The 11921-nt window shown below is 28.7% G+C and overlaps 2 protein-coding genes across 5 annotated transcripts; both read right to left on the reverse strand.

Moving 5' to 3' along the window:
• Positions 1-3: 3 nt before the first annotated feature.
• Pect (phosphoethanolamine cytidylyltransferase) lies at positions 4-4987 on the reverse strand. Of its 3 annotated transcripts, none has more exons than XM_035873261.2 (6): positions 4448-4987; positions 4141-4278; positions 3828-4007; positions 3319-3745; positions 2837-3057; positions 4-1935 (listed from the first exon to the last, which is right to left on the reverse strand). In XM_035873261.2, exons 2-6 carry the CDS (start codon positions 4269-4271, stop codon positions 1839-1841), a joined length of 1056 nt encoding a protein of 351 aa, XP_035729154.1. In that variant the 5' UTR covers positions 4272-4278; positions 4448-4987; the 3' UTR covers positions 4-1838. The 3 variants fall into 3 exon arrangements, with proteins under 3 accessions (XP_035729154.1, XP_035729153.1, XP_035729155.1); XM_035873260.2 differs by having other exon boundaries at positions 4772-4986; XM_035873262.2 differs by having other exon boundaries at positions 4-1948; positions 4772-4986.
• A 972-nt stretch (positions 4988-5959) lies between these two features.
• LOC118444722 (uncharacterized) lies at positions 5960-11674 on the reverse strand. 2 transcript variants are annotated; one of them, XM_035873272.2, is made up of 6 exons: positions 11525-11674; positions 9624-10825; positions 9456-9515; positions 7399-7629; positions 7128-7322; positions 5960-6920 (listed from the first exon to the last, which is right to left on the reverse strand). In XM_035873272.2, exons 1-6 carry the CDS (start codon positions 11530-11532, stop codon positions 6769-6771), a joined length of 1848 nt encoding a protein of 615 aa, XP_035729165.2. In that variant the 5' UTR covers positions 11533-11674; the 3' UTR covers positions 5960-6768. The 2 variants fall into 2 exon arrangements, with proteins under 2 accessions (XP_035729165.2, XP_035729166.1); XM_035873273.2 differs by lacking the exons at positions 5960-6920; positions 7128-7322 and adding an exon at positions 7963-8232 and having other exon boundaries at positions 7489-7629.
• Between the last annotated feature and the right edge of the window lie 247 nt (positions 11675-11921).

Here is an 11921-nt window from a genome sequence, read left to right on the forward strand (position 1 = left end):
GTATAGTCGCATTATATTTATTATAAAATAAAACAAGGTTAATCAAATATCCTTGCATTACATTTCATTTAATGGTAACGACGTTTCTCCCATAAAATTATGTTATACAATATGACGATATCGTTACAATTTTATGAATTACGATTCGACCTCGTATAATATCTCGTAGTAACGAACAATTGTGAAACTTAATTTCTTTTCTTTTTATTTTTCTATATTTCTGATAGATTTGCATTTCTCTATCAGTAAATGATCGTTCCAGTTCAACAATTGTTTCATGCACTATTTTGTGCTAATTGGATCTAGACGATCTTTGCAACGACGAGACATGTATTTTCGGTCTTCTATATTTTTGGTTTGCACAATTTTTCGAACAGACCCATGAAGCATAATATATTGAACCAACATTTATTAATATAGACTTAAAACTTTATATTAAGTAGGAAATCAATACAATAATGTATCATTACACATAGTATTTGATATCCATATTTTATGAAAAAAAACAATGTTCGAAGGCACACATGTCGTGCAACAATTCTAATTGAAAGTTATTATTCGCTGCTTTAAAATAAAGTATTAAACGTTTTGTTGTTTTCATAATAAATATAATTATCACAGGAAGTCTGTGATATATACTATCTTTCTTTTTTTACATATTTTACGAGATAAGCATATTTTCTTTACAATAAAAATTTCAATTTTAAATTAACAGTTAAACCGTTGATTAATATCAACTTAAGCTATATTGTGTATATATATAATGAAAAATATAAATATAATTATAAATATTAAATAAAATTATGTAAAAATGTAAATTGAGAATGTGCATATGCTATTATATGTATATGTATCTCAGAAAAATTATAAGCGTATTGCACCCACCCTAAAGATGCTATTTTTCCTATTTGGTTTATCGATGTATAAAGACACATTTAGCGATCCTATAACTTCATTATGATTCGTAATATTAATAATTGCCACACTTATTTTACAACCTTTGGCTCAATATCATTGTTACGTCTTTGTATAGGCCCATAAAGCTTAACTTGATAATATTATAGTCTAATTTTATTTAAATTAATTGTTTTTAATTAAACTACAAAAAAAGTAAAAATAAAAAATGTTTTAAATTAGAATAGTTGTTTCACACAAAAGTAAAACAACTGGACTACAAGAATAATTTAAACAAATTACATTATGAACAATATATATATATATAAAATTCATTTTTTAAATATAATGTTAATATAAACTTTTATTTCAATGTGTATTAAATAAAGAAAAAAAATTAGAGACAATCTCATTTAACAGCATAGTTATGTTTTCCAGCAAATATGCATTCATTTTCCAGCAAATGTGTATTCATAAAATATAATCTAGTAATTTAGTAGTCACAAGTGAATTTGCATGTATTTTACTACGTATTTTTAATAAAGTTACTGTGCAATCAATAATAAAATTACTCATCTCAGTAAAATCATAATTTATATAAATTAATAAAACATTTAATTTACTAGTAAGACACTGTGCTTATATATAGCAACTGTATACGATATTAAATGTTATATGTTCTTTTCATTAAATTATGTATAATGAATAGATACTTTATAATTAACAGAAAATTAATAACATATCGTCACTCTATTTTGACAAATTTTCGATACGTTCCAAAGAAAATTTAATTTCTTCATATATAGTCTTTCAAAATCAGAAAATTACACTTCTATTTTCTATCTATTTTAAATTGAATAAATTAATATAATCCGAGGCTGTATATATTTACAAATTAATTCTATAAAATTGATTATCACACATAGTAATTATGCAAAAATTTATTATGTAGTCCTTCCATTTGTTTTAGATTTCACAAAGGCTTCGTAAGCTGCAAGCTCTTTTTTTTCCTTCTTTAAGTTTCTATCCTCAAATTCCAACCTGTAATTAAACACTTAATCAACGCGTATACAATTTCCTTTAAGTGTTGGGATATGCAAGTAATAGTAGTAAACCAAATTCAATAATCTGTTAAAATTCTTTGACATAAGAAATTAGTGTATACAATTTTACAAACAAATTACGTATATTATAAAAATGCTAATTGTATGTGTGTGTGTGTATATTTGTGTTATTTAAATAAATGTGTACATATTATTCAGATCAATATTTTGTTTTAAATTTGTACGTATTATTATTTGTATTATATTTAAATATTATGTTTAATATTTTAAGAAACTTTATCAGATTAATGAACTTTACATAATATTATTCTACACAAAGAAATGTGCTGTAAATGAACAAGTCTATATATATGCTTGCATGAAATTGCATATCCCAATATAAAAAGCATGAATATATGAATGAGATTGGAGTATGTATATTTAAAATTATAAAACATTGATAAATAAGCATGAATATATGAATGAGATTGGAGTATGTATATTTAAAATTATAAAACATTGATAAATAATTTTAAAATGTATATAGTATTTGTTTGTTTTAAAAGTATATGCTTCATATTATGCACACGAATATATCTTGCAAAAAAGTATTAAACGAGGCAAAAGTTATGACATGAAAAGTATAGACAAGTCATATGACAATTAACTACCATTATTTGCAATTTCTTCTTAGCTTACCAATTATTTATAATTGCTATATTTTTTTTTCTTATAGTTCAATATAACTAGAAATTAAAATCGAAACCTTATCATTATATAAAATTCACATTTTTTAAATGTCTGTTATATAATATAGAACTGATATTGAATAATGTTTGCTAGAATATTCTTAAATACATATCTAACATATATAAGTTATAATAAAAAGAATAACATACCTATGTAGAATTATTCTTTCAACTATTTTTTCTGTTGTCATATCATTGCCACTATCCAGTAACTTAAATTTATTTTGTCTTTTTGGTTCTACATATGGATCCGAGCCATCTTCACATGGCATTATTGATGTCTGTCCATGACACACGATAGAAACATTAAAGTGTTCCATAAGATCTTTAGTAACCTCATATGGAGCACCAATTACAACTTCATTCACATACTATATATGTAAAAAATTCAATTCCTTCATTTTTATGTATAAAAAGATTTATATGATTTAAAAAGAAAATTTCACATTTTTTTAACGAATCTTAGTAATGATATTTTTCTAACTGTTCAAGAAGATAAATATAAATTTATATAGAAAATATTTCTGGAAAATTGTGCTTAATTTTATCTTTTTTCAAGTGATTAAATTAATACATTTCCGATCTGAATGATCTTATGAAAACATAATTTTTATTCTATGTAAATAGCTCACCTTACATGCTAGTACACTAAGAACACGTTCATGAAGATTCATGATTGGATGATTACCACATTTGTAACGATTAACAGCTGGATCTGTATGGAGGCCAACAATAAGATAGTCACCCTCTTTCTTTGCAACTTCTAAGAAATCTAAATGTCCAACATGGAATAAATCAAATGCTCCAGCAACATAAACAATTTTATCATCCGGCTGAGGACTTTTGCCATCGCTAAATTGTATAATTTTTTGAGTAGTGGGAAGAAACTGAGAACAACCGGTCCATGGGCTTCGCGCTGTGCGATCTTGACCCATACTTTTGCTAGGTTCTCTATCAACGGTATATTCACTATCTCCTTGTTTGAAATGTTGACGTGTCATTAAAAGCATACGCCCTACAAGATCTGTAGTTGAAACTCCTGCTGTTCTTTGAACTTCTCTGTAATAATTATATTATTTAGTAAAATAAATAATTTTCTGTATTTATGTAAAATATTTCTCTTCAGTTCATTTTGTTATACCTGTAACGACCAGCTGCTTTAACTAAATGATAAGTATCTATTCCATCTGCAGTCATTGTTATATCATCACCATGTACACAGAAATCACAATTGTATTTATCTAATGTTTCCAATGTAGTAACATAAGGAGCACCTTCAACTACTTCATCTACCCATTTTATACCACGAACCATTTTGTATCTGAAACAAAACAGGAAGAAATATTGTTTAAATCCTGTTTATATTATATATAGAATCACAATAGTATTATAATATATATATTTATTGATAATACTTTATATTATTTAAATAATTTAATAAATAGAAAAAGTACCTCTCTTGTTCTGTAAAAACTGGAGGACCCTTATGCTTTGTAATTTCTGCATCTGTATGAACACCAACCACCAAATAATTTCCTAATGCTTTAGCCTGCCTTAATGAATTTGCATGTCCAAAATGCACCATATCATAACTACAATATAAAATGATATATTTGAATCATCATAGGATTCAAAAAAGTAAAAGATCAAAGTGAAATATACGAAAATCCGACGGTAAGAACATAGCACCGGAATAAACGGAATTATTTGAACTTTTACATTTACAAGGACTGTGAATATTACTCCAACACATATACATACATTTTGTTCGAATGATTAATTAATCAAGCTATAGTATTGATCGCTAGTCTTTCTTACAATCACAGAGACACTGCGTCTCTTATCTTTCGACATATTTTATAGAGCACGTATCGAATAATGATATGCACGAAAATTGATCCTTTTTTGACACGAGCAATAAGAAGAAACGAACAATGTAAGTTTTATAAGGCACAAGTGAAACGTATATTTTCACAGTATCAGCTTATCCTTTTTTTCTCATGTCACCTGTCAAGTTCGCGCGCTAAACACGTGAAAATCGAAAGGTAAATGATACCGCACAATACATTTCATTCATAAACTCACCACCCGTCGCACCAAACACGAACTTCTTTTCGAGATTCTGTCATATTCACCAAAAGAAAAAGTACAAACACGTGTACACCAGTAGACGTTCCTTTTTTTATCTTTATTTTTCTCCAATCACTTGATTAGAATATTACAAATAAGATCGAATAAAATACATACGTCAACTAATTCTAGAAGCGTACTACTCGCGACACCGGCATTGCATATCTTTTTATTAATCGAATACCGCTCGTCCCTCCCCACCTTTCCACCCTTCGCTCGTTCATAGCACGCAGAATGACGCCATCGCGTCATAATTTAACTTACTCATGAGTATAAGACATAATGGTGATACTAGAATCATTGTTTTAAATGAAGGAAAGAATATTCTCATTTTTTTTCAGTAATTTTTTTTAGCAATTATTCCAAGAAAATAACAATCATGAATTTGTAATTTTGAATACTTACGCTTATTAAACGAGTTGTTGCAATACTCGTCAAATAATATTGATTGTTTTGTTATCCAATGACCAAAATCAATGATTTTAAAAAATAGCATTATTTAAAATCTTCGTACGTAGTTGTACAATGAAGAATAGATGATGAACATTTAATCATCGGGCATAAAATTTATATTTCCTTTTTTCTTCTTTTGTTACAATAAAGTAGAATATTGATTAAATATGTAAAATTAATGTAATTTTCATCAATTTGATAGATTTAGATTTTAAAAATAGATAAAAGCTTTTTACAAAAATGTAACTTAAAAGTTACGCATATATTGTGGAATAAATATTATATATATTGATGTTCTTAATAAATGCTTCTCTCTAAATGGAAGTAATTTTCAAGGTTACTTGATAAAGTCGAATGAAATAATCTTTTGTACAGTTATGTTCTCAGTATATCAAATTAATCGACAAAAAAAATACCTATCTTATTTCCACTTATATCTAATTGATAAATTCCTAGTTTAACGCTTATTTAATGCTTAGAAACTGTATAACAGTTACTTATAGACTTTTTATGTACCGAATTATATTTATAAAAATCGTTAAAAAAATTATAATAAAAAATTATAGGAAATAATTTCTCAGTGGATGGGATATTAAACAACGCCAAAAAAAATACTTAAAAAATATTTTTATATTAAATTTATTATAGTCTATTATAATATAATCATAGATTATATTAATTTATAATAATCGAACAACATCATAAAATATGTCTATGAAGTATCCTGTAAATTACAAAAACATTGTTGGTACGTAGAAAGTTAAAATAAAAGTACCAGTTATAACATCTTCACCGATTTATATCAATGCGATAAAACGTAAGAGTATTATCCATATAATGAAGTAAACTCTGACCTAATCGCATGATGTTTGATAAACGGCCCAACCAATGAATGATCAGAAAATTTTATTTCACAGATCTATCAAACGGTGACTGTACTTATTATTTAATGATAAATTCTTATCATTAAATCATAAGGAAGATAATAACAGAAAATGGTAAGATAACGTACGTGTTCCTTACCAATAAAGGCTGATAATTTTAGAAATTATCGCTTTATAACTTATTGCCACACGACCATTTAGTTACTTTCACATTATACCATTGTCGTTAACGATTTTAGTAAACATACTATCATTTTACTTTTACATTTATGCAATACTTAAATAAAAAATTAGAAGTATTTTATATAACTATTATAATTAGTATTACTTAATATAAAAATTACCAATATGTAAACAATTTTCTAAGACTACATTGCATGTAATTTAAGATTAGTATTTTCAATTTCCATAAAATACTGCACATTGTGTACGGGTTTTCAAAACAAAATATGACTGTGTCTGTACATACTATATACTATATTTGTGTCCCATCACAATGAGAAGCGCGTATGGAAAATATTATCTGCTATATTAGACAGAGTAGTTCTCTTTTTGTTCTTTTTGCTTATTATATTACATAAATAAAATTTTATTCTGGAATAAACTATGTCGATGTTAATAACCATTCTGTTGTCTGTAACTGCTCCCACCACCACTTCCTCCATATGTACCACCATTTTGACTATAATTAGAGCCACCACCACTGGAAGCTCCTCCAAAGTTATTCTGAGGAAATGATTTATTGCCATAACCTCCTCCCATACCACCTGGACAAAAAACGAATATTTAACTAATAAATAAATAAATTTGGAATCTACACGATATATTCTTGTCTTATAAAATTATATACTGAAAAACAAAATGTAATATTATTTGTAAGAAACACAAACTTTAAATTATCTTGATCAAATCTAATTTTCTTAATTAGCATATTAAAGTGAACATGTGTAGCAATTATATTTTAAAGTACTTACTACTACTACTTCCACCCCATTTATTTCCACGATCGTTTCCAGCACTGCCACTGCCGCTACCACTACCACCGCTACGATCAAATCTCCCATTCCTGTCACTTCCATCACGACCACCACGTGATCCTCGTGAACCACCTCCACGACTACTGGATCCACGACTACCACTTCCGCCATTACGACCACTGTATCGACCTCCTAAACAGAAATATAAAATTGATTTAATGAAATTATATGAATCATAATGATATATATAAAATAACTTTATAATTACGTTTATAAATGCTTGGATTTCTTGAAAGTTCATAAAGTTTAGGATTTACAACTTGCTTTGCTTCTTCTAGCACTTGAATAAGATCACTAGCTTTGTGTGCATTTCCAGGTGTAAAGAAAGCATATGCAGTTCCTGTTCGTTGCGATCGTCCGGTACGTCCAATACGATGAACATAGTCTTCCGAGTTGGACGGATAATCCAAGTTTATCACAAATTTGACATCTTCCACATCTATACAACAGTTCTCATAATTATTAGGGAAAGTAAAAAATACTTGATTCTTTGTGGTGGGTAATTAACTTACAAAGCGAACTAATTAAAGCTGCAATAAGTTTCCTTACAAATAGAATTAAAATTTAAGCTCGTCATAATCAGAGTAGAAAAATTTTCAATAAAAATTGCAATAGGCAAACTTAATGATTACGAATAATACCAAACACAATATTAATTGCTTTAAAATCAGACACGAAAGAATAAATATCAATAGATAATAAATTCCATTTGCAAGGTACGTTAGTAACATAAATAAGTTGACCACAAAGAGCAAGTGTACATATTATTTACCTGTTTGAGCCTAAAGCTGGAAATGTAAATACATTTTTGGAAATGTAGAGGAATCAGAGCTCAGATGGTTCTCATAGAATTCTCGCTTAATGAGTGAGCGAGCTCTACATTTATTCTTAGTAACTTCACACCCTTCTCTCCCGCACCAAAGTATGGATCTGTGCTGGTCTTTGAAAATTTGGTCCTTGTGCATTGCTTCAGTAAGGTTTTGAACATTGGATGAGCACCATATGCGCATTCCACTCAACCCCATGTATACTCCATTGCGTGCTTAGCATCAAGGATTTCTTTTTGTTATTCGCTGAAGTTTTATAAAACTATTACCAACTGCACGGAAGATCGTAATTTATCGATTTACCGACGACTTTCTTCGATATAACGAATCATCTCTCCAACCTGTTTAATAATAAAACCTAACACTGCTTCAAACTCGTAAGTATTTTAAGCAGTCTTGCGATACAATCGAAATATACCTCATAGAAAAGAAAATTTGTAAATTATGATTTTAGAATTGATATGAATGCATTAATTCTGCAAATATTAAAACGTAAATGGATACTATATCCTATTACTCTAATCTATATCTATCCGGTTTAATTGCCCTATATATATTACAGATTCCCTAACGTTATTACTTCCATACTTTGGACCATCGCAGGTACAGAGTGAGAGTGTGTTTTTTCAAGTGGCACGGCTGAGGCACAGCGTTAGTTTAGCTTGTTGCGAGGGGGCGAAGACCAGCAGTCACGCCCCGTTCAATTATATATTCCAAAGCAAACTCTCCAGAGTTCTTATCATTGATAAAACTCCGTCGCATGTGCCTCTGAAAACACATAGAACAGCACGTTAATACCAGACTGACAAGACTTGTCTCAATCAGAGCAAAATCGAAAAACAAACGTTTCTATCTTCTTACCTGCTCATTTTCGACCTTGCCTGAAATATCTTGGCATACTTTTCACTTTGATAAACTTTTAAAGTTCTATATATATTGCTTGTATGTACGTGTTCTGAGATTATTTTATACGATGTCATAAATTTCACTCAAGTCACTTTGATTTAGAATGTAAGATTTTATCAAAATTGAAAATGTATGTCAAAATCCACCTAAACTAATGATGAAACTAATGAAGAAACAAGTTAAAAATTATTCCTCCTTCAGACTTATTTCTAAATGGATCATATTGGTAGTAACATTTATTTGTACTTATAGAGATTTTTAAATTACTGAATCTTCTAAATGGGTGAAAAAAATTAAATATAAAAATGGCAAAATAAATATAAATTCTAAATCATTAAATACCCTGCTCCATGATATTCCTAAACAATCTTAAAGTTATCTTCATCCACGCTGCTTAGGGACTAATGTCAATCAGTCTGGCACATGCCGTTATCCGTTGCCACATCACAATATTAAGACTCTCACAACCGTGAAACAACCATCGCAGCCTGACCCTTACATCATACCCACACTTGCTAAAACAGAATCTTACCTAAACCTCTTGCTGCAACGTCCGTAGCAACTAGTATTGCTGATCTGCTATTCCGGAATTCTGAAAAAAATCATTTCTCAGTAAAAGATAATAAAATGATATGTACTAATGATAAATTTAAATATAACTTAATTTTATTTAAAAATGTGTGTTATCAATATATCTTACGATTTAATACATAATCTCTTTCTTGTTGACTTTTATCTCCATGGATGCCAATTGCTTGCCATCCATATCTATTAATAGCTCGTGTAATATCATCAACTTTTCTTTTTGTTTCAACAAAAATAATAGTTTTATTTTCTGGTTCATTAGAAATCTCTTCCAAAAGTTTCATTAATTTACTTTCCTTTTCATATTCTTCGCATACATCCACTATTTGAAGGATATTATGATTAGCTGCTAATTGTAAAGAGCCAATATTGATTTGTATATAGTCAGTTAAAAACTCTTCTGCCAAGTTACGAACTTCCTTTGGCCATGTTGCTGACCACATAAGTGTTTGCCTATCTGGACGTATTTGTTCTACAATTTTTCTAATTTGAGGTTCAAAACCCATATCAAGCATTCTATCTGCTTCATCAAGTACCAAATATGTACATCTACGAAGATTTGTTGTACCACGTTCCAAAAAATCTATTAGACGACCAGGAGTTGCTATACAAATTTCTACTCCCCTTTCCAGATCTCGTGCCTGTGGACCTTTAGGAGCTCCACCAAAAATGCAAGTATTTCTAACCTGTGAAGAAACTCCAAAGTCTGATGCTACTTGTTGTATTTGTTGCGCAAGTTCTCTTGTAGGTGCCAAAATAAGAGCTATAGGACCATCATTTCTACTTAATCTAGGTTGATGATTAATATGCACTATAGCTGGTAAAATATAAGCTAATGTTTTTCCAGATCCTGTTTGCGCTATGCCGACCATATCACGTCCAGACAAAGCAATAGGCCAACCTTGTGCTTGTATAGCTGTTGGTTCTCCAAAACCTTGTCTTCGAATTTCACTTAAAACATAATCTGGAAAACCACCCTCTTCAAAATAAATATTGGGCCCAGGGACATTAGAGCCTTTTACTGTGATCTCTTTATCTGAACGGTAAGCTTCAACTGTATGAAGACTTCTTGTTGTAACATTAGGATGTGGTTGATAAAAGTCTTTTCTAAATGGTTGCAAAGTGCTCATATCCCATCTAGGTTTTCGTAATCGTTCTCCAGGCTGACGATTTTTAAAATTATTACTCCCAAAATTGTTATCTCTGTTTGCACTACTTCCAAATCTTCCACCACTGCCTCCATCTCGTCCACCAAAACGGCCTCCTCGAGAACCACCTCCACCTCTCCTATCACCACGTTCACGATCACGGTATGCCCTATAATATCATCATAAAATTAAATAATGAAACCAAAATATGAATTAAAAAAAAACACCATTATGAGTAAAGGAGAATAATGCTAATTAAGTATTTAATGTGTATAAAGTATTAAATAGAACACTAATCATACAAAAAATTAACAAATAATAGAGTTATAATGAAATATTGATTTATACAATAACAATGATAAATGTATGGAAAATTAATAAATACACTTAAGCATAACAATTTTAATATTATTTTTATGTTATACAAATGAAAATATTTTTGTGTTTTGGAATAAATACATTATAAGAAATATATATGCACATATATAAATTAAAATGTAAATAATATGAATAGTCATTGTTTGTTAGAACCAAGTAACGTTCATATTTAAAAGCTCTTCGATCTGTTTAACGACAATAAGACAACAAAAGATGTTGTTACATATTATAAATTACTTAACTAAACATATATATGTGTAAATCTTTTATTTTTGTAATAATATATTTGATATAAAATTTATAAAAGCATTTCTATCAAAATAAATTAATATAATAATGGCGTTATAATTTATAAAGAGAATAAATCAACTATGACGTACAGTCAACATGGAGAATAGTCAAAACGTAGAATGGTTAGTTAATGTCAATGGAAATTTTTACATTTTTAAAGAATTTTCAAGAATTCATTTTATAATATAATGTAACTTACATCGTCATGAAGAATTTTATTGGTTTTTAAATAAATATTCCAAAAATTTCTTGAAAAAATCAATGTACTCGCTAAAAGAACACTACTTGACGTCCGATTCCAAGGGAACTCACGAATGATCATCATGGTGACGTAGATACGGACAAGAAATAGTCCCTATTTTATTTAACACATTATGCAAAGTAAAAATAAATATATATTTTAAATGATTTTTATATTTATTATAATCCATGAATTTTTATTTTATTCGTTCATAAATATATTTTATTCAAATTTTTAAATATGATTGAATAATATACAAATATAATATACCGGAAGTCACCAACGGTAGTACAGGAAGGAATATGTAACTGTCAAATAATATGATTTGTTATTTTAACTTTCCGCGCAAAAAATG

The sequence above is a fragment of the Vespa mandarinia genome, chromosome 10 (assembly GCF_050613455.1).
Source record: "Vespa mandarinia isolate Hongniang chromosome 10, ASM5061345v1, whole genome shotgun sequence".
Lineage (NCBI taxonomy): Eukaryota > Metazoa > Arthropoda > Insecta > Hymenoptera > Vespidae > Vespa > Vespa mandarinia.